Here is a 23,910-nt window from a genome sequence, read left to right as displayed (position 1 = left end):
ATTACTGCTTGTGTATCCAAACCTTGACAGGCTTACAATATTACCTCGAAAAGCTTCACATCCTAAATCTTTTGACTGTTATATCATATGTGCTCCTTGTTTGGACAAGTGATGTTTGAGTTACGAAGTTTTCTTTCTGCTACAGTCATTCTTTACCTCATCTTTCCAGGAATACGGGCATTTCCATAGCTTTAAAAATTCCAGTACTGGTGCAGAATAAAACAAGTTGTATCTCCATCAGCAGTGAGTGAAACAGGTTTTAATCTTTATGCCAGTGGTAAATTTGGCTCTTAAAGGTTTAAAACTATGCCCTAGAAACAGAAAGGATTTGAAAAATGAGGTGCTAACTGCATTTTTATCTGCAGATCAAACCTGAACTAATCCAACACAACCTTTTAAGATTGCTGGCAATTATTTTGTCTTTCTGCTTGAGTGGAGGTCTATTTCTGTAGTCTGTGCCAGCAGATCCTAAAGGTAGGTTAATACCATTGTTGTGAGGCATTATGAAAAGAGTGCAATGTTGCCTCTATATAGGTACTAAACAGGGTGCAGCTTTATTTACAGTGTAAAGTGCATCACATGGAAGTCGTTTAAAACACACAACAAGCAGTGACATAAATGACAATACAGTACTGGGTAGGGAGGGGAAAATATTCCAGCAAGTATCAAAACATCATCAATAGCACTAATATAACAGCCTCTAGTTTCAGCTATTCTGTCCTAACACCACATATTACAAAACATGTTGACTGGGTTCCTCCTGGGACTCCACATACTAGTCACTAGTGTGAAGCTGAGGTGCTAAAAGCTATTCTGCAGCCCTAAACTCTCCAGCAATGTCCTGCTAGATCTAAGCACTCTCCTCACCACTGCTGTTCTGCTCTGGAGATGACCAGGACAGAATCAGGGGACACACCAGAGAAGCACATTGGAAAAGGGACACCAACGTGAGAATGACATATAAATTAAGATCTGCTTTTCTCACCTATGCACTCTTTCCCTTGAGAAATCCTGTGCTACTCACTGCAGCTTCCCTTCATTTGCTGGTAAGGCAGCAAGGAAGTCAAGCAACAAAGTGCCTACAAATGGTGGTGACTGTGCATTGAAATGTGGACATTACTTACCGGACACTAACTTCAGTCAAAGCTGCAAACATCAATGGCTGTGGAGCTGGGAGAAGATTTTTGCTACGTGCTAGCAGAGTCCATTAGAAAAAGAAGGTTGTGGGAGCTAAAACCACAACTCTTCAGCTGGTTGCAGCTCCCACTGGGAAAGAATCTACATTCACATTAATCTGATCCCCTAATGACTCCTATTTTTTACTATCTGTTTTTTTTTTTTTTTAAATTGGCTGAAAGCTCCTAATAGCTGAAAACTTTGCTTGTTTCTTTCTTCCCTGTCTTGGGCTAACAGCCATCAGTTATGTGTCAGTATTTACTAGAGCCCTGTTACAGTAACTGTGAGCTCATTTTGGTGTCAGGGTTCATGCATAAAAGGAAGGTACATCCATGAAGGTGAGTGGGGTGGGGCAGTTGTGCACACTCTTAATCTGGAGGGTAGCTAAGCAGGAATAGGAAGCTACAGAAGGTAAAATTTATTTCTCCTTTTTCTTTCCCAATGATGACTGCAAATTACATTTTTCTGTTACTATTGGGAAAAATGGAGCTTCTGATCGATGACTCTCCGGTTCTGACTCCAAGATCTTTTTTCATAGATCAGACTTTTTGTCTACTGATGACAATTGCCACATATGTGACTTCAAAAAATGCATGTGATTTCTGCCTTGTAATTCCACCACCCTACTTAATCACAAATCTTAGCATTTCAGTTCATCAGAGTATGACTTAATGGTGGCACTCAGGTGTGTGCTTTCCTCAGATGCAATGGAATTACCAGTGTGAGAAAGAGACATCTGATAGCATGTGTGCTCTCAGTATTTCTCAGTCAGCTGAGCATTTCTACCTGTGTGTGTTCTCAAGACAGGCTTTTTCCAGTTTTTTGAGGGTTCTGCATAACAAAAATGCAGATAGCAAACTTTCACCTGTAAACGTAACCGTTGCCTTCACTCTCCGACTCAGGGGCAGTCAAATATTGGGACTTAAACCCCAGATATCAAAAACATTCACCTAGCAGGTAGCTGCTAGATATGTACTTCATTTACATAGGAAAGGGATGGTGGTTACAGGCAGGTGGTGTGTCCCATGGCACAAGGAAAGTGCAGGTTTCAGAGATCTGCCTGCTTCCTACTGCTGGCTCCTGGATTATCCAGTTCAGAGCTACACCTGCACTGCCTGTAGGTCAGAAAGCTTCCAAGGCTCCTGTTGGCTAGACTTAGTCCATTCTTCTCTCAATGAGATGATGTTCCCTCATCTCTTTTACAATTTTGACTATTTAACCAAGAAATCTCAGGTAAAATTCATGCAGATGCCTCCCATTAAGTCACTCTCCAATGAAGTTAATGTCACATAAACTACACTACAGAATCTTCTCCTTATGCTCACCAGAAACTGTGGTTACAACACCAACTTTATCACATGCAGTTATAATTTTTATCAGCTGAAATTCAGAGTCAGGCCCAATGCAGAGTTTAGTGGCTCTGTCAGCCTTGTGTAACACTCTTTACTGTTGAGTTGCTGGACAGTAGTATGCTTTGGCAGCTGGTAAGCAGAATTGCCATATTCTGTTTAATCATAGCTGGCAGTATAGTACAGTTTAATTAGTTTACTTAATGTAAGAAATGGGAGGGACTTCACTTTAAACAACCTCTTCCTCAGTGGACTGTAGGAATCTTTACATTTGTATGTGTATGTGTGTATGACATCAGTGTAGCAGCATATATTTGATAACACTTTTGTAAATGAAAAATACAGAGTATTTCTTTAAAAATTGAAAGGTATTGTAAAAATGTATCACAAAATAAAATACAAAACAAGGGAGCTGGGGAGGGGTGGGGGAAGGGAAACAATAGATTTGATTTACAACGCATTAGATTCCAAGCCCTGGTGCCTACGCTGAAGAAAGATAGCTGAATGTAGAATTGCTGCTCTGATGTTAAAAGGGATAGAATCCAGCCTTCCGTTTCCTGCATTGAAAAACCCAAACAAAATAAAATCAGGGGTGTGCTGAACATACCAAACGATTAACAGTGAGGTACAAGAGGTTGGTGTCTGAAAGTATACCAGGGATTAGAGTGCCACAGCTCAAAGAGGGGAAGACAGTGGGCATGGGGAATAGAGATATCTGACATTTAATTTTAGTCATGGCTCATCACAGAGTAGTTTGGAGCTAGTCTTGTTCTGCATGCTGGTAAAAGCTTTGGGATCTTTCAGCTTCCCTTTATAAATCACACCTTGTTAACCTGCAGCAGTGATTCTCTGCTATCGTGGCATTTGCCTGTATTATTTTAGAATTGTCAGAAAGGTATCATACCCCATAAAGAGCCACAGGTAATGGAGGCCAAAGCTTAACAAAATATGAAACAGATGTCAGAGCTTGTTTCAGTCTTCACCCACCCAGTTTGTGTTTGGGAAACTTCCTCTTAAACAGCTCTGAAAGGGACAAGCTGCTAGACTCAATCCTGCAGGGCTAATGTCACAGGCTTTGTCTGTCTCCTGCAGAAAAATACTAATATTAATGTGGCTCTTATTTAGCTCTCCAGGATAATGACCAATGTGTTCAGCAGGAGCCTGTGTGAGTCGAGGTATAAACATTTTTGCTATCATGTGTTTTATGGCCCTAGAGCTGCCAGGAGATTTGAACTGGGACTTGCCTCAGAGGCAGTGTGTTGTACTCTTTAAACGATTACATCACTCAGCGCTGGGTGTAAGATGACCTATAACAACTCTTGCATGAGCCTAGTCTTGAACATGGACCCAGCTGAGGTATACACAGCTAATAATGAGCTCTAGTAAACAGTAGGCCACTAAAATTTCCTGAAGAATATTCTGTATTCCATGTCAAAACTCCACTTCCATTTACATCATGAAAAACCAGTCTAAACATTGCAGGTTTGCCTGTCTGCTTACATGTAAATATACAATTTTCTGAGCTTTCCAGAAGTTCGGCAATAATTTTGCACAGTACTCTCTAAGATCTATCCATATTGCCCATAAATCTTGAGGCATCTTAAGGTTACTGTTTTACAGAACCTAGAGATGCTTGAAATGTTAAAATTATTTGCTCATTGTTCAGATTTAGAGTTCAGTAGGGTATGATTCAGCCTAGCTCTGAGACAGTGCTCAGCAACACTTACCTAGAGCAGTCATGTCCAGTCCAGGAAGAGGGACAGTAGCACCGATTTGGTCGTATGCACTTCCCACCATTTAAGCAAGGCGACTGGCAAACAGCTGCATACGAACACACACACAAATTTGCATTAATGAGCACAACCACAACAAGCTGATTAAGGAGCAGGGCACTGAAAATCCATCCTGCCTTACTCTGTTAGGAATGGAAAGGGCAGCCTGAGACGCAGGCGTCTGCTAAGTGTGATTTGATTCTTTCTACTACTTTTGCTGCATTGTATGAGCTGCATGAAGCAACCAGTGTGTAATTTTACATTGCCTTAAAAATTCTGTTGTTTCTGATTCCAGTTAAGACAACAAAGGAAAGTGCAAGCAGGAGGAGGAATTAGACGAGTCATAACATAAACTGGAGAATAGGAATAAAACGTAGATTTTTTTAAAACAAGGAATGTGACAGCTTAACACTAGCCAAGACAAGCAGACATCAAACATGGTAAAAAAGTATAGAAAGAAACAGCAGAGGAAGCGGAAGGTCAGAAAGCCATGTGCAGATCAACAGTAAGCAAGGAGTAAGATTTCACACAATGGCACCTATATGGAGACAAGGAAAGGAAGCAGAGAGTGACAGTAAGGTTCTGAAAGACACTGGATAGCCCTAAGAGGTGAGACTAGGTGCAACAGGGTGTTAGAGAAAAACCCCTTGTCTACCTTCCAGGTCATGCTGAGCCTAGTTGAACATGCTTTCTTGTGACAGTCTAACCCAAGGATATCAAGTAATCAAACAAAAGTCAAAGTTTCAAGTCTTCCAATCAGTTTTGAGACTGAAAGGTAAAGAACCATACAATTTACAGAACCAATTTAGATACGCACTTAATGAGGTACTTCAAACACAGACATGTCTATTGCAGGAAAATTAAAAGATGTGAATACTTTGAAGTAGATAATGCCATACACAGAGGACAGACCTAAAGATACTAGTGAGGACAAAGGCTGGGTAATATTTTGCAAGGAATATGCATCAGGAAACACTGACTAACACGGAATTACAGGAAATGTAAATGAGGAGTCACAGGAATGTGAAAAAACGACTCCAACTCCTCTGGGCCAAACAAGAACAAACAATGGCAGGAGGCTGTAGTGATAGGCCATCCATATACAATTAAGTGCACCATGTAGGTAATGTTGAAAATTACTTCTGATTTTGAAATGAAGCATATGATTGCAACATCTTTAGCTGTCACTGAAGTACTTCTCTGTCACAGCATAATGTCAATATCAGTAGCTGAAACAAGAAGTGATTAAAAAAACTTCATAAGCAGTGTCTATGACGCAGATGCAATTGTTCACTAGAATTTTCCCTTTAGCTACTGAAAAGTAAGTTAAGCCTGTACAGACCCAAAAGTGAAGAAGCCATCTATCCTCCTCAAGCACCTATTACAGCTGCAAAGCTTGTGAAATACGAGTGGAAATGATGCATTATGTGTTAGGCAAGAGTCCCTTCAAAAGACAATAGTTCAGAGTTAAAATGCTCCCTCTGGTATTTCAGTTTTCTGCAGAAGTGTTGGGTTTGCAGTGTATCACACAGCTTATCCCCTAAAATCACTATTCTTATCAGTTAAACAAATACTATGAACATTCATTAACAGAGGCATGGATTCCTTCCCAGCTCACACCATCAGCTACTTCCAAGTCTTGCAGGAAGGCAAAACTGGGCTTTCATGTTAAATCCCTGTTAAAAATAAGTTAAGGTGCACCCAGACATAAAATACAGTGAAGAAATTGTAAAAGATATTTTTCAAAATAGCTAATATTTGTAACTGTTTAAGATCTAATAATGATTGAAAGACATTTCAGTAACAACTCAGTTGCTTTTACTGTCTTTTCACAGGGAAAAGTCTCTCAAAAACTGGCATTTGTTCAGTTTTGATATGAAACCCTATATTCTAAGCCTCAGGTTCAAATATTTTCCATAACTGCAGTCAACCTCATCTCACACAAACTGACTGGTCAGGACACAGACCTGGACATCAGGAATCACTACCCTCCTACCCCTCACTATTTTTGTGCGCTCCATGCCCTTCACCTTTGGTTAAATGCAAGTAAGAGATCTAGTAAAAAGAAGTGCACATTTGATTTGTTCAGAGAACTTAGATGATACCTAATGTAAGGCAGCCATGTATGACGTACCCATTAAACTCAACCACACTTAAATCCTTGCTTTGCTCTGCTGTCTTTCCTGATTCAGTACCCAGGCAATTAGTGGGAATCCACCAAACCAGACAGCTATGTGGTGAAAAACCTCTACAATACCTGCAGCTTGTTTGTCAATTTAATGATGACCTGAATTTCCTGACGATGAAAATGAAAATCATGCCCTTGGAATTGAGAAGAATTGTTTTATTCTTCTCCCTGGAAACCCTTTCTCCTTTGCACTGCTTTTTGCAGAGAGTACTTTGGGAATACTGTCTGTCCTTTACCAGAGCAAGATTTTCTGGGAATTTTAAAGACTCATCAGGGAGGGACTAATCTGAAAGTAGTTTACAGCTGGGGACAGCAACTCCTCCAGGAATATTATTGTAGGCCTAGCTTTTCCTGCAAGAAGCTTAGGAGTTCCATGAGTCCCTAGAGAATTGTGCTAGGTATTGCTAGTAGAGTCATAAAAAATGAGAAAAAATGCAGGTGAGAAGTTTTACCCATATGGCAGCGTGATCCAGTCCATCCAAGGGGGCAGTCACACTGGTAAGGGGCCACACAGCGACCTCCATTGAGACATGGCAGAATGCATATTGCTAAGGAGAAGAGCAGAGAACCAGAGAAAAGCATTATCTCCCATGAAAGCAAAGAATAGAGTGTGCAAAAGATGACTTATGTTTAAATAGAAACTCCACTACCCCTTGAAGTGTTTGCATGGAGTATCAGCAGAGCTGAGCAGGATCTACCGACAAGGCATGAGAAGCAAATACTGCTGGCATGGCGCCCAGATATGACAAGGAGTAGTGGCAAAGAAATGGATAGGCTGGAGCAATTCCTAGAGTCCCTCAGATGCTTGGAGGCCCTGTGTTCATGGGAAATGAGCCAGGGCTGTTTGCTTTTATCCCAGGTACAGTATCCACAGACACTGGCCACTTCTGTGGTGGTGCTAACAAAATCAGTTCATACTTTAATTACAAAAATTGGATTGTTCATGAATTCTATGGACTCACAGATGTAGCATCCAAAACAAGTTAATCTATGCCCCGCCCATAGAAAAGCACTTTGTCTAGGCCAGTAAAAACATGCTGAGACAGGTGAGACCATAAGTCCCCTGGGGAAAGGCAGCTTGGATACAAGGCATTTTGGATGAAACAAGACTAGGGCTGGAACCTTTGGGGAAGAAACAAAACACATACCAAGCAGCTGATGACCTCTGGACATAGCAACAATCAGGCTACACTGCTCCTGTGAGCAGATCTGCAAAACTCCCATGTGTTCATGATTTAAGTACCTTCACAAAACTGTTATCTCCACTATGTTAAGTGAAAAAAGTACTTGAGGGTACATGCTCTAATAAGAGCAAGGGTTGAGCTGGGTCTCAAATCTGGACCCTCAAGTGGCACTTCCATTAGAGTTTAATATTGGGAGGGTGAATGAGGTCTGAAGAAGACTGAGGTAGGGGTTCTTCCTCTTCTGCTGCTCAGCAGAGGTCAAGCTGAGCAGGTGCCGTCAGCTTGGATAAGAAAATAATTATGAGTTTCCATGGATCTCACATGGACTAAACCTTATCACTGAGAAATACTTTTCTATATCATTAAACTTGCAGTAGCCTGCCTGTTTTTTAGAATGGACAGGACTCTCTTAGGAAGATGGATCTTACCTTTTTTGTGAAATGTTCTGTGAACTACAAGGTGACTAAATTCTGTCAGTGGCCTTATTGTGGCCTGATCCTGACAGACGTGTGCTCAGTGCTAGCACTCAGAAACTCCTTGGGCTTCCAGAACAGGCCCTTAACTTCAAAGACTAAGCCCGTCTTTTCTGTTCACTGGTGCACTTTGCTTGACAAGCAATGCAAAATTGGGGTTGCACTGACCAATTGTGCAAATTCTTTTCCTGAGCTGGGATGACAGATTGAAAGAGCTGGGATCATAAATGAAATGGCTGGTTCTGGAGAATGCTTCAAGTGTCATTACTGATGAAACTAATAAACTCAGCTGTGGGATGCCAAACACAATTTTGTCAGACACAGTTTCTGTGTCTGGTACTACTTCACAGTTTCTGCTGAAACTGTGAGACTTACAAGGCTGAGTTGCATGTATGGCTGTGGTGATACTGACAGTCATAGGGACAGAAAAAAGGGCCTGTGTGAATGTACCACATGACTGGAGTTTCCATAAATGCAAAAAGACAAAACTTGCTGAACCTCTTGTTCTCATTCTGTATCTACCACAAATTTGTGCCATGTGCAACTGACACTGTCACAGAGAAGACTTGAAAGCTGCAGAGACAGATTCAGAGGACCATTTTAACGTATGATACATCTAAATACTTGAACCATATTCTTCTCCAAGAACTAGATGAGAATGTGCACAATTTTTGTAGGTTTCCATGTATACTCAGAGTCAGGGGCAGTGACTCAAATTCAGGGACAGTGACACCACCCCTGCTGTAGATGTTCTTGGAAATGCTAAAGCCTTACATCAGGGCCATACTGAATACTAAATACAGTAAGGGTACTTTCCTTTTCTATCCACATAGACCCATGCCTTACCATGTGTACAGTAATAAGGCTCCTCATGCAGCAGCTATGCCAGCCTGAAAGGGTTAAATCTCCCAAATTCCTTGTGCTAAGACCACCATGAAGAAAAAGTGAAACATGGTTCAAACTGGCATTCCGAAATGTTACCCAAGGAATTTCTGACACAGTCAAGAGTCAGATTTGGTTCTTTTCAGTGAGAACAGGTCCAGTTGTCTAACCATTCTGAGATCTATGGCAGGAAAAGCCAGTCTAGAATTTGTGAGGTAGAAATACACAGGTCAGCAGGGATAGCATGGAAAAGGTAACACATTGCATTATTTGAACATGAATTGTTGAGGTTCATAACCACAGGCTGATAAATATGGAAGCCAAGAAACTAATGCAGCCACCAGCAGAACAGTCATGTCTCTTCTGTTCTAATCCCTGTTTGTTCCCCAAAACTACCAGGTATTACTGTTAGAAACAGACTCTGGAGAACTGAAACAAGGTGTTCTTCAACCACAGTGAAAGAGCACCCAGAAACAAAATCACATCAATTTAAATATTGCTTGTTTTACTTTGAAGATGTCAGGGAATTGTTATTTTTCTAGAAACAAGCCACAAGTATATACCTCTCTGATCTTTTTCATTTGTCAAGCAGAATGTATTAATGATTTTTATGGTTTTGGCTCTTATGCTTTTTTATTTTCCCACCTGGTTCACTGTGGTGAATTCACTTGTCTTACCTACAACACCCTAGAGATTAGTGTTAGGGATGATGTACGTACGCTCCTCGCAGAGACGGCCCATCCAGCCATCGGGACATGAGCAGGCGTTGGGTCGCTCGCAGATGCCACCGTTCTGGCACGGGAACCGGCAGACAGCTGGAAACAGCACGATTTCATTACTAATTCAGGACAGTGAATTAGAAGCCTAGCAACTCAGAATCTTGCACAGGTCTTTGCAGTAGTAAAGCTTAAAGCAGAACAAACAAATGCAGTGAAGTTCAGAAACATTGCTTGATTCCGATTTCAAGGGCTACATCATCTTCTGGCTCTGTGTGTTTGATTAGGTACTGTAAGCAAGAGTGTGGGAACCATTAAGACAATCAGAAAATTATCCATGGAAAGAATGAAAATGTAGACCTATTTATAGTGGAATAAATTATTTGGAAAATGTTCCAAGGCTGACACTATGCTTCATCTGTTTTTCCCACTAACTTTTGTAAAACCAAATGAAATACAATACCCATACAATACACCACAAAAACCTACTACCTTCCTCACCCCTTCCTCAGGCCTTCTGAATTGGCTCTGGAATGGAATCAAGCTTTCTTCTACCCTTGGTATGAAACACCAAGATAATGCCATCTGGCTTAATATACGGTGTGTCTAAAGTAAGATTAACACTGCCTGGTAGAACAGGCAATTTTTACTGCACTATCATCCAGCACAAGGATAAGTGACCAAAAAGGGTGTAGCACTGGCACAGAAAGTGTTCATCTGTGGAACCCAAAGTGTGACTGCAAACCTCACTTAGCATTCATGCTGACTGGTGCCCCTTGGCTTGCATTCCTATTAATAAGCACCTGATCATAAAAGTGAGGAATTTGGAGTGGACTCCATCATGCTGGGCCAGTATGTTGCTTGGACTGGATAGACTTTGGACTTCACTGTCATTTCTATAACACTGCACTGTATCTTGTCTCACACATCCAGGAAAACCAGGGCTACTTTAGAAAATCACGTGAAAGCTATGCACAAACATATTATACTTAAAGATCATTGGGGAAGTACAATCTTCGCCATGCTGGTGTACATACTATAAAGGGAAAATGAAAAACTGTGCCTTCGAGACAATACTACAGAACAAATAAGTAATCAGACTGACAGTAATCTCAGGAAACTCAATCTGAACTGCTAATTGCATCCTATCTTTAACTAGTCATTAGGTGACCAAAATATGCATTTAAGCTTTGAGTGTTTCAGATCTTGTACAATATTAGCGTTAAATACAAACAGTGGATTGGCACACTGAAATACTGTTCAAACCTGAAGCCCACATTGGAAAGAATGCAAATCTTTCCCTCAGAGAGACAAACTTGAGTCACTCCTGGAGCTATGCCATGCCAAGATGCAAGCTACAGCTTGGAGTCTGTTGAAATGAGGCCAAAGCTCTGCCATTTTATTTTTCAATCTCAAGAGCCTTCCTATCAAGTGTCAGCTGGTAATGAGAATGGGAAGAGACCTCTGAAAGGTTAACATAATTTGCAATATTTTAACTGTGATTTTGAAAATTTTAGTTGTAAAAATATCTATTACTACACAGACAGCTTGTCTCTGGGTGTTGACTAAAGCAGAACAGTGTGTCAAGCAGATTTCTTTTGAGCAATGAAAACACCGTTTAAAGCTACCATTTAAACGATATTCCACAAATGTATAATGGCATGTGAGATAAAAGATTCATGTATAAATGATATCCCATGTTAAATTCAAAGTCCATGAAATAAGTTCTCTGAAATGTATTTTCTCTCACTGTCAATGTAGAAGATGCAGGTTTTCCATGAGTTACAAATAGCTTTGGATGGCAACTCCATGACACTCAGTAATCAGATGTCAGGCAGATAGGCTTTTCCTGGATTTCTGCCCAGGTCCTGGTTATGAAACTGGACGAGACTGTATCATCCCTAGGTATGCACTTGTTATACACCAATTTAGGCAAGAGACTATTTGTCTGTAGCCGTGGGGATTATTCTTATCAATGGACAAGAACTAGAAAAATGCTTGGGACTGGAAATTAAGCTGGGATCTCATTATCTTTTGGACTTTTTGCTATTGTAAAAGCAAGCAGGGCAAATGCAGTCCTGATCTGCTGGGGAGAGAAAAGAAACCATCAACTGTGACTTCAGTTACTGGTAGTAAATCTCACATCCACAGCATCAATCTTTTGAGATCCCCTTGCAAATTTATCTTCACAGGACACAAAAGCATTACACTGCTGCAAGACAAACATGGGTCAGGAGGGGAAAAATAAATTCTGTTATCTGTTCTGAGCTTTGGAAAAAGCTTCTCTGTCATTGCAAGTGAACAATTTCCTCAGGCCCCAGCTTCCCTCTCATAATGTTCTTGTTTGCTGAAGGAGTACGAACTTTCTGGTTGACAGCTCCACACTGACCACTCACAGTCAGTAAGATGTGGGAAGAGGGCAAACAGACAAGACAGATTTTAGAGCACTTCAGGAAGAATTAACTGGAGTCAGGTAAGCTGTGTGCATCTGTGCAGCCTGACGAGTCCTGTAGATATTTACAATCAGCAGATCCAGGCTAATATTTCTCACCCCTGAAACTCAGATCAGAATCTGGCTGGCAACCTCTAACCAGTAGTGATTCAGGCAAGTGCAGCTGTGGTGAGAGCTCTTCCAAAGAAGCTAAAGAAGTCTGCTTTTTAATTATAACATTTATGTTAACTAACCTGTTCAACCAGGACAGAATGTTTCAAGCAGGCTTAAGACACATTAATAATCAACTCACACAGCCATAAACAAGAAATGCAGCATGAGTCATTACAAAGAGTGCTTTCATGTTGTTTCTGATGTAGACCACAAAGGCTTGGGTCCTGTAGGACTTTTGTTAGGAAAATCACTCACATGAATTATAAAGCCGTTTTGAAAGATCACTTTGACATGTGTCATGAAAATGCAAGACAGTCCTCTCAGAAACATCTTTAGTTCTATTTAGTTCCCCTTTTAGGTGAAAAGAGGAGGGAAATTGTTATTCCTCTCCCCTAATACACAGGTTATCCTGCTTTGTTTTCCACCCTCATCATCTGTTCACCTCTTCACTTCATTTTTAAAAAATAATTTTCCCTAATACTTATTCCTCTGAACAGTCCCAGTAGACTCTGCAGTGTTGCAAACAGGACATGTTTGACAGTGCTTTGCAGATGAGCCCTTCGGGGTTGCTGGTAACCAGAGGCATGAACCTTTCCTAGCAGGCAGTTATATCTCTTGGGATAAAATATGGGAGTTTGCTGTAAAATATTGTATAATTGTAAATATAAAATAAGAATAAAAAGTAAAGCTGGTGATATTAAAGGGACAGTTGAACAATCTGAAGTGTTAAAATTGGAATAGATAATATCCAAATAATTTTGCTAATGAATTCTAGCTTAGGTAAAGTAGCTATTATGGCAGAGATCCCTTGAATTCTGTAGCAATCACAGTTTAGAAATACAAACTTTTCATAAACAGCCTTGTGCTTTGGTAATGTGAATTTCCAACAGAACTTCTGGATACATCATGACAACTGAAGTAACTCAGATGCTTTTCCTTCAGATCTTCTCTACTTGGCTGCTTGATGGGTAATTCTTCATGGCAGTGGCAAGCCATGGTCACAAAACGAAGACAAACCTGTTTTTCAGGAGAAGCTGCTCTATTCCTGAAATATTCAGGAGTTGCAATCCCACTTCTTTCGTTCTGGTTCTCCTCAAAATGCTCTACTGATCCATGTTTTAGGCAAGACATTATAACTATCAGATACAGGAATTTAACTAAGTGCCTGCTTTAATAGAGTAGGGCAACTCAACTTGTTTAGGTGTCAGCATTCATAATATTTTGCTGTCAGAATTAATATAAAAAACCTGATGAGGGGTGTAGGAGCTAGGGTGGGTCGGATGGTCGGGACAGACGGAGACGAGAGATCTCTGTAGTCAGATCTTGGAACATGCGGTTTATTGCAAAGGGCGTGGGTACAGGGGCACTGCTTAGAGCTGCAGCTGGCAGCTCTGAGCAGGCCCAAGAGAGCAAGAGAGTAAAAGTAAGAGCAAGTAGGTAAGAGTGGAGTAAGAGTGAGCGAAGAGGAAGTAAGAGAGTAAGGGGGGTAGTAAGTAAGGGGCTGAAGTCCTGGTTACAATACAATAAATCATCTTCTGTACTGAATATTCTAATTGTCACTAGCCAATCTAGTACAAGATACAAATCCTATAGCATTTACATACAGCCTATAAGAGTTCTTATATTACCATAGAGTGTTACATCTTAACTTCTAAAAACTACTCTTTGGACCCCTTCTGCTGAGCTAGTAGGGTCTGCTCTGACCCTTGGACCTGCCTGCAAGCAGAGGGTATTGTTCAATCAAGAGGGGATTACCTTCAGTTGGCCATACCATTGTTTTCCAGTTGTTCAGTAACTAAGATTTGGTATCTCAAAGGTGGCTTTCATTTCGATGTCGCCTGTAGTTTTCATATTCCCAAAATCTTTTGTCAGGCAATCATATTTATAAGGCTTTCCTGTTTCATCTTCCCCAGCAGAGGGGTCCATGATTAGCCAGGCTTAGTGCAGTATGGAATCCTCTGTCTCCAAAGGGCTTCTGACCTAAACAGAAAGTCTCTGAGGAAGGAAGAGCTGTTGCTTCTATTTTGACATGGGGAGCTGAGACTTGTAGGAGGAGAGGCAGACCTGACAATTCTGATAATGGCTCCAGTGTTCCCAGGTGAGTGTCCTTGAACTTTTCTTCTTCTGTGTGAACAGGAATGGGTCTGCTTGTGACTGGCCACTGCTGTGTTGTAAGGTTTTTTTGCTTTCTAAATAAAATACCTAAAGCTCAACTTGTCATACGGTGGCTGTTCCACAGTCTCAAATAAAACCTCAGGTTACAGCTAACTCACTGTTCCACAGCCACCCAGCAGCAGAGGCCAAGCTTCTGATATGGAAATGGCAGATGCCAAGATCTCTTCCACCAAAGCCCTATGACCCTGGAACTCTTTTGCTATGTCTCATCTGTGGCTTTACCTTAGTATTTGAATATGCTTATATATGTTTTTTATTGTTGAGTTTGTCATCTCTTCTGTTTTGTGTTTGTTACCCCATTTTCTGTTCAAAACTTCTCATTTATTTGAATCTTCTTGTATGGAAGAGTTAATTCTTTGCTTTAAACAAGTGAATGTTTTAGCTCAACAGACTGAAAAATTACAAATACCTGCTGGTATGCCAAGTGTAGAAAGGCTGGACTTTGATATATTGTTAAACCTATGAATTTTCTAGAGTGCTTAGTGTGTATTATTTAGTCAGCTGTATCAATCTATCTTTTATTGCAAACTGATTTTCAGGAGCTGCCACACTTTAAACATAAGCACCCATTTGTTCTATTTTGGTTTCTGCAGTGTTCGATTTTTGACTGTGAAAAACTGACTGGCAGTGCTTCTCTGAAACAGCTCAGCTTGCCAGAAAGATGACTGGTTCTGCCATTTTCTCACAAAAGATGTCAGGAGAAAGGATCCTAGGTGTGGGATACAACACTGTAGCAAAAGAAACTGTAAGACTAGCAAGGACTAAAGAGAAAAATTACAGAAGCCTTCTCTTTAACTTGGAAATAAAGCAAGAACCTGGACTTTAAATGCTGTGAATGAAACTACAACTGCACTGAAACTAGCAAAAATTTCACTTTTGTTTTTATTGCACCTAGGATGACACCTCTGTGCTTATGGCAAGTTAAGATATCCTTCTGTTAGTAAAAAAGACTTACCTTTGCAGGTAGGCGGTGTTGTCCATGTTCCATTTTCCAAGCAAATGCTCCGCATGGGCCCCTCCAGCATGTACCCACTGTAGCATGAATAGGTGATCATGTCTCCATACTGATAGAAGCTACCACGAATCAGAGCATTCTCTACATGAGCTGGGGGACCGCAAGATATCTCTAAACAGAAGAAACCATCCAGATGTTGGTGAGCTGCAGTGCCTATATGATGCAGGTTCTAACCCTGGACACAATGCTGTCCAGGGGAGGTGCCAGAGACACACATCTGGTGATAAATCAGTAATGGAGCCCAGGGATCTGGTCAAACTTAAGAAATGGGCTCATGAGAACCTTATGATCTTCAACAAACCCAAGTGCGAAGTGCTGCACTTGGGTCAGGGCAGTCTCAAACATGAGAACAGATTGGGAGAAGAAGTCACTGAGAACAGCCCTGAGAAGGGCTTGGCGGTTCTTTTTGGTGAGAGGCTGGACATGAGCCAACAGTGTGCTTTTGCAACCCCAAAAGCCAATTGTATCCTGGGTTGCATTAAAAGGATTGTGACCAGCAGGGTAAGGTCATTCTATTCTGCCCTTGTGAGACCCCATCTGGAGTGCTGCATCCATCTCTGCAGTCCTCAGTTCAAGAAAGACATAGATCTGTTAGAGTGAGTCCACAGGAGGGTCCACAAAGATGATGAGAGGGAAGGAGCAACTTTCCTATCAAGATAGGCTGACAAAGCTGGGATTATTCAGCAAGGATAACAGAAGGCTTCAGGGAGACCTCATTGCAATTTTCCAATTTCTTAAGGGAGCATTTATATGAGAAGATAGAGGCAGAACAAGAGGCAATGATTTTAAACTGAAAGAAGGCAGGTTTAGTTTAGATATTAGAAAGAAATTATTTACCTAGACAGTGATGAGGTGCTGGAAGAGGTTGCCCAGGGAAGCTGTGGATGCCCCATACCTGGAAGTGTTCAAAGCCAGGTTGGATGGGGCCCTGAGCAACCTGATTTAGTGAATGGCATCCCTGCCCATGGCAGAGGGATTGGAACTAAATAGTCTTTAAGATCCTTTCCCATCCAAGCCATTCTGTGATGCCATGAATCTAAACAATATGCTTGGAAGAAGCCAAAACGCTTTCAGACATGCTTGCAAAAGGACACTATGCCTTCTGTCAGTACTAAAAAATATAATAAAAGGCAGCACCTCTTTCTGCAACCTGTCTCATCATCCGTAATCTCATGGGAATCATTCTTAGGTTATTTAGGGTATCCAACAACCAATTCCAGCTCCAGGGCTTGCAAAAGGTAAATTGAGACTACCTTTACAGAAGGGCCTAGTAAACAGTAGGATGAATACTGTTGAAGCACCAACCCACATAGACGTACTCTGAATCCTTTTAAAGAAATAACTCTGTTAGAAAGAAAGAAGACACAGCTCTTCTCTAGAGCTTCTTAGAGCCCTCTGGAAAGTACCAATCTCTGTGGAACCATGTGTCATGTACTTACTTTCACACTTCGCTGTTGCTGGAGTCCAGGTCTCATCAGCATTACAGGTGATTACAGACTGCCCTTTCAGCTGGTAGCCTTCCCTGCACCTGATGGATACATTCTGACCAACATGAAAATCCACCTCTGACAGAAGGGCATTCTCTGGGATTACGAAAGGCACAGGACAAGGGTTTGCTGTTCAAAGAAAGGGTGTGAGGGAAAAGAAGGAAAGAAAAAGAGCCAGAAGGAAGAGAGGACACTTTAGAATAGTTTCTGCAAATTTCAAACCCAAAACATATGAAAAGCAATAGAAATGGATACTGCATATGAGTCCAGTTTGTAATTTGATTTGAAATTATGAGATTTGGGTCATAAAATAATAATAAAATAATGTTTAATTCACTGTTGTCACATGGCTTGCTACTATACTGTGCTGATGCCAGGAGAGGACATACTAAGGATTTAAGTGAGAAATATCCTACTTGTTACTCTGAAACCATTCTTTCTTGTCCTTCCTGTTTCCCATAACCTTTCTACAAAAGAGAACCAGACCTATCCTACTTCATGTTCGGAGGGGCTGGACCAATAAAGAGCAGCAAAAATTCAGCTATTTGATGAAACTTACTGTGATATTCATTGGAGTTTAGCATTTCTCTAATTTTATTTATTTATGGCTGTAAGCTTGCTGGGCTTTCTTGCATGGTCTATTGATCTCATCACAAATGTGGAAAATATTTGCTCTATAAAGAGCAGAGATTTATATCAGTTTCTTGATACTAAAATGAAGAAATACTTTGTAATACAAAAATTAAATGTCTCAATTAACCATCCTAAGACTACACTAGGTTTGAACATTAGTTACAGGCACATACAGCAACAAGGAAGGCTGTTGTGGGTGTGTGTGTGCACAGTGCATATGTACACAATGTGCTATTTCACAGAATTGCAGAAGAATTTATACAGCCATTAAATCCAACCTGCTTCTCCAAGCAGGGCCAACTAGGTCAGAAGATGCCCTGGAACCTGACCAGTTGAAATTTGAGCAACTCTGTGGATGAAGATTTCATGTCCTCTCTGACTGAGTCTCTGTTCCTCTGTTTGACTCTGTTGATGGTAAAAAGTTTCTTCAGAAACTTCACTGGAGCTTCCTTCACTGCAACTAGTGTCCATTGCCTTTCCTTCTACCACTGTGCAACTCTGACAAGAGTCTGGCGCTTCTTCCTTTACACCCTGTCAGTATGTCACTTGTGGACAACTATAAAGTCTCCCTTTTGCCTTCTCCTCCAAATGATTCTCTCACCTGCTCCTACTATACGGCTGACTATAATAACTCCATTTTATGTCAGATTTCCAACTAAAGGGAACTATGCAGAAGACAGCTTGTTCTTTTACTGTCACAAAAATACACTCAGAGAGCTTAATGCTTTAGCTTGTATTAGTAACTGTTCCTGTTGTTCCTCTGCAAAAACTTTTCCATTACAAAGCAAACACACACGTTTACAGAGAGGCAAGGGATTGCTCCATCTTCCATCTCTTGTGCACTCTGCTGCTGGTTCTCCTTCCAAGCTGTATCCCCTCTCACAGACATATGTTACTGTACTGCCAACTGTATTGTTCTCATACATTGCTTTCCCATTCAGCAAGGAAACTGGAATTTTGCATCTGGTCTCTGCAAAGGAAGGAGTCTTATTAATTCAGCTTGATATTAGTCCTGGACTTCCAACGATTCCTGAATTAATAACACAATATGCTTAAAGTTGCCACAGACTTATAAATCTTGAAGAACATAAATTCAGTTGCCCTGGGAAGGAAATGTAGCCAACCTAGAGAAGAAGCTCCTCCCGGTGATGGAGTAAAGCCCCAGCAAAATAGGGAAACAAGGACACATTTATGACTTCATACTGCAGTCAGTGGGGCAGAAAGATGGAAATCATTCTTTCTTGTCACTGACAGATTTTCCAGAAACCCCACATTACAGAATCATTTCTCAAAAGCAACTCAGTCTCTGAATCATATGATATGCATGCATAAGGGAGGAGCTATTGCTTATCCCAGATCAGAATGTTCCAGGATGCGAAACCAAACAGTTACCTTCACACAGTGGCAAGGGTTTACTCCAGCTCCCATTGGCAAGACATGTGATGTTCTGGGGCCCAACAAGATGGTATCCAGAGTTGCACACAAAGGTTACATTACTTCTGTATGTGCTTCCAGTAGAAATGGCCTCTCCTTTTTCAATAGAGGGATGCAGCCCACAAGTAATTTCTAGGAGAAAAGAAAATGTTTGAGTTTTATACACACAATGAAGACTGTTCTTTTTATGAGTCACACACTATCTGATAGCTCTGTTCTCACCCTGAATCAATGGAAAGACAGCAAGAAAGAAGCTGTGAACTGTTACATGTTATACAATTCCTTCCCTGCCCTTTCTTCTGGTGTTCACACTGCAGACACCTGAAAATGTGTCCAAAAGTATTTGGTGTTGTTTTAAGATATGAGGTATTTTCAAGCCAACAGAGGATCCAGAATATTTCTTCTGTGCAGGCCTGAGGCTATTTCAGTTTCCTTTGTGCCCCTACAGTGGAAGATGATCTCAATACATGCTCAAGAGCAATGGCAGTAATTAAGAAGAATCCTGACCCCTGTCCCACACTGTGGAGACCAAGTAAATTCACCAAAGGTGAGAGAGAAGAATGCAAGGCATAGGACTATGACTTCAGCAGGAGAAGGAGGAAAATTATTTATTGGTAAGGACTATAAATATTGGCATTTTATTTATAAGCTGTATGAAATAAGTAATAAATGCTTCTTTTCAAGCTCCCTTAATTAGTTATCTTCTTGATAGAGAGCCCAGATTTGATCCTTGGGGGCACAGTTGTGATATCCAGACATACTGAGTGGCCAGGATATACTTGCTTTGGCACGGCAGGGATGAATATGATATCCAAGGCTCTGCACAGCACAATTCAAGGCAAGTCAGATACAGCAGGCCACATTCCTACTCTACTGACCTGAACACGATTCTATGTTTGTGCCATTTCAATGTGCCAAAATGAGCTTGCTTCAGATCAGAGAGGTACTGCCAATGAGAACTTCTCTGCTGGGCTTTTCCTCTGACTCCTCCTTTTACAGTCCCTCTGCTGGAGGGAAAAACAGGGAGGAAGCCAGATAAAACACTCTCCTTCTGCTCTAGCTTTCCTGGGCAACACATGGCTCTGCTTGCTACTTACGCACGCACGTAGGGGCGGAAGGGCTCCACTTTTTGTCAACGTGGCAAATCCTTCTGCTTGCCCCATGTAGCTCAAAGCCAGGGTCACAGCTATAAAAAACTTCACTGCCAAACAGGAACTCCTCTCCCTGAACAGATCCATTTTCTATCACGTCTGGGGGTCCACATGATATTCCTGTAAAGTAAGCAATACTTTCCAATCAAACAGAATGTATCTGGCTCGTCCTGTTCACAGCTGCTCCACAAGTTTTACTCTGAGAAACAGGAAAGAACACAGTAGTTGTCTTCTCATTGCCAGGAATTTGCCCTCGAGTAGCAGAGCAGAATCATGCTTGTTGCTTCCAACTCTTGCTAAAAGAAAAAAATCTGTTGTGGCTGTGCTGGCAGGAAGCCTCAGGAAATTGTTTCCTCTTTCAGCCAACAGCTAAAGTCCACGTAAGCATTTATGTAGAAACTCCTATTTCAGCACTGTGATCAATGACATCTCATAGAAGTGAGGTACCTTTGAGAATGATATCCATAGAATTACATTTGAAGATGCTAAATACCTGTGACTCCTGGCAACTAATGTTCAGAGGTCCTCAGTAACCCCAGAAATCATGACTTCAAGTGTCAGAACTATTTAAACCTGGAAGCTCTCTGCACAGGAGCAAGGCAGAAAGGTGTAGAGATTTCCTTCACACTACTACCTGCACACACCAGCAATTCTGCCACCCTTCCAGGTTGTTATCAGTGGTACTTACCAAAAACATTTAGGGGTAAATGCAGACAGTATGAGTTACAAAGCAAAATGAGCATTAGTGATTTCTGTTGTGTGATATCACCCTTGACCAACATTAAGTGATAGACTCAGGTAGAACGTACTTCTGCACACTGGCACTGTGCCACTCCAAAGCTTGTCTTCTTGGCAAGTTCGTTCTGCATCACCCTGTGAAACAAAAGATAATTTGCTCAAAGAACAACTTAACTTTAGTTAACTCTTTTATCCCATCAGCTTTAGTACCCAGCAAGGCGAGGAGGCTTTTTCTTTATATGCAACCCATGTAAAGAGAAAATGAAGTGCTACAGTCCAAGTCTACTAGTAGAGTTCATTGTAGAACTCCCTTCTGCAAAATCATGGGTATTCTTTATAAACCAAAAGTTTCTGGGGCCAGTTAGTCAGTTCTCTTGACCTTATCTCTAGAGTATCATCTTTTTGTCAGTTTTATCATTCTTGTTCCAAGGAATGTGTTGTGAGGACAGATTTTATCCTTTCAGGACTCACTTACAGGAAATTCAACTAGCAATTTTTTTCAACAACAGTACAAGCTCGTGTTTTATAACGTGATGAGCTGATTTAACCTCTTACAAACACTCATTCTTTATATTTGCCTATAATTTACATTATTTCTTTCTTACATACAAGTTATATAGACAGTCTAATAGCCCAGGATTTAAGTCTTATTTTATTCTGAGACACGGAGAAAAATATTTAATTTTGTCCCTTACTGTAATGTACTTTCATTACAAAGCAAACCCATCGATAAAGGGCAGCTGTTTGACATGTTGTTGCATAGCATCACACCCAGCGGACTTTTCTTCCCAAAGGAAAAAAGCAGGACTTGTCTTCAACAGCAGGGACACAGTTTGACACTAGGTGGCGAAACTGGATTACAAAGATATTTGGAAGAATTTATTACTGTATAAAAACACTGGCTTATTCCTTCCAAAAATTATTTGAAACAGCAACTCTACCTTTTTGTCTAAATACCAACACCTCCATCCCCAGTAATATTGCCTATTTGACAACACCATGAAAATTAAATGCATTGTTACCTAATAAGCATTCTCCAAAATCTCCTTATTTTTATCTTGACTGAGTGAATTAACTTCTGACTGGAGGATTTTACATGCACGAAGTTCTTAATTAATTACTGGTGTTACGACAGTACAAAGGAAGCACAATCCTGCACTCTGCTTGGTACTCACAAAACCAGCATTAAGAGCCAGCCTCTGTCCTGGAGACATCTCACCTTGTGTCTCACTCTGTCATCACCTGGGGATGTGGAGATCATGCTGTGCCTCAGCAACATACTGCCATTTCTGAATTCACTGCAGCTTTTGAAAACACCCCTGAGACAACTCTGAACTTGTTAGCCTGAGTCCTGATACTGGGAAAGCAATGCTGTTTCAGAGCTCAGGTGGGGATAAAAGCCATAATAAAAACAATGGACAGGAAAGAAATTTGATTCCTTCTCCATCAGGGAATAAAGCTTTCATTGAGCAAACTGGAATATCTTTGATCTATCACTTTAATACCATCTAGCAATGTCATACAACTGAGGGCAGTGGAGTTTATGAGGAACTTTAAGTCTGGAAGACACAACTCTTGGCACAGCAGACAATACTTGGGACACCATGAAACAGAAGGAAAAAATGCAATTTAACTCTGGCTGAAGAACCAGGTCAAGGGAGCAGAACATGAGAAATTAACTCTTCTATGACTTATGGTCACAAGCAGGTGTAGTGCTGCACTTGCAGAGGTCTTCAGTTAAGAACATTCAAACACTGCAAGATACCTGCTGGACGTATACCTTTGAACAGGATTCTTCTATTTGCTTTGACTATACCCTTAAGCCATTCAAAGACTACCCCAAACATACCATGAACTCTCTACAGATAAAAAACCAGCAGACACCCAGCTTCTATGGCATCAGTATGAATGAGACAGTCCACAGCAATCCCACAGGAACTGAGAATGACAACTAAAATTTAGAGTGTTGGAGATTTGAGCTTGCTTACTTGTAACTCATAGCCAGAATCACATTTATAAAGAGACACATCTTTGTAATTGTATTTAGTGCCAACCACAAATCCATGTTCTGGAGACTCTGGAGTTCCACAGGACACAGGACTGCAGATGTCATCAGAAAACGGTGGCAGCCAAACACCATTTTCCTGAAAAAAAAATGTAATTAGAAATGTAAAAGCACTGCTTTATATGTTGAATTCATATCTAACTGAAAAAGAAAAATCATAGTAGAAGCATCCAGTTGCTGTGGGTGTAGAGATACAATACTATCTGTTCAATCTTTTATAAAACTTTGTAATTTAAGTAACACTTTTAAGATGTCAGCATAGACTGGAGTTTATCTTTGGCAGGAACACTTAGCTTAAGACTTACAAGACAGAAGGAACAAAAAGTAAAATGGGAAAAAGAAGCTTGGAAAAGCAAGGTCACTGGTGCAAGGTCACCTTATCACTCAGGGAACACATCAGAAGAATGAAAACTACATCTGCCTGATTTCATGTTTTGTATTTCTCTCCAGGTTGAATGTCTAACACCATGACTAAGTGCTTCAGCAGCCTTCTCTGACTCACTAAGGGAAGTCTGATACCTGAAGAAACACTAGTCAAAGACACCCACTCCTACTTCCACAGATACTTGAAACAGCAAAATAAGGTGAAAACATTTCCATAAGAAATACTTTGCAAACCCACACGTGCTCAGCTTTTCTCATATGAACATAGCTAGTGACTTTAAAAGTCTATTTACAAGCTTAAGATGAGGTTGTCCACAGCTAATGTGACAGCACGTTGCCAGCAGAATTGATGAAGATGTTTGTTCTTTAACACTCAGAGGATTAAAGTTTGTACAGGTGTACATTGGATTAAAATGTGTGCTGCCTGTTATTCTGGAGAAAAAGCTCTGCATTCAATCACCAAAATACATTAGAAATGTTGGA

The 23,910-nt window shown here is 40.8% G+C and overlaps 1 protein-coding gene across 1 annotated transcript in view; it reads right to left on the bottom strand.

Moving 5' to 3' along the window:
- Positions 1-624: 624 nt before the first annotated feature.
- The window catches only part of SVEP1 (sushi, von Willebrand factor type A, EGF and pentraxin domain containing 1), a gene marked incomplete at its 5' end in the record, with an annotated part of 121,788 nt that continues 98,502 nt past the window's right edge, over positions 625-23,910 (bottom strand). The window contains 11 exons of the mRNA XM_082301334.1: positions 625-3,082; positions 4,253-4,346; positions 6,938-7,033; positions 9,744-9,839; positions 15,476-15,646; positions 16,975-17,151; positions 18,452-18,625; positions 19,048-19,221; positions 20,187-20,360; positions 21,050-21,113; positions 22,967-23,122. Of these exons, the coding sequence (XP_082157460.1) occupies positions 3,052-3,082; positions 4,253-4,346; positions 6,938-7,033; positions 9,744-9,839; positions 15,476-15,646; positions 16,975-17,151; positions 18,452-18,625; positions 19,048-19,221; positions 20,187-20,360; positions 21,050-21,113; positions 22,967-23,122 (1,407 nt within the window). The 3' untranslated portion in view covers positions 625-3,051. The remainder of the gene's footprint in view (positions 3,083-4,252; positions 4,347-6,937; positions 7,034-9,743; positions 9,840-15,475; positions 15,647-16,974; positions 17,152-18,451; positions 18,626-19,047; positions 19,222-20,186; positions 20,361-21,049; positions 21,114-22,966; positions 23,123-23,910) is intronic.

This window comes from Coloeus monedula (assembly GCF_965178545.1).
Source record: "Coloeus monedula genome assembly, chromosome: Z".
Lineage (NCBI taxonomy): Eukaryota > Metazoa > Chordata > Aves > Passeriformes > Corvidae > Coloeus > Coloeus monedula.
This window is presented reverse-complemented; position numbering and strand designations above follow the sequence as displayed.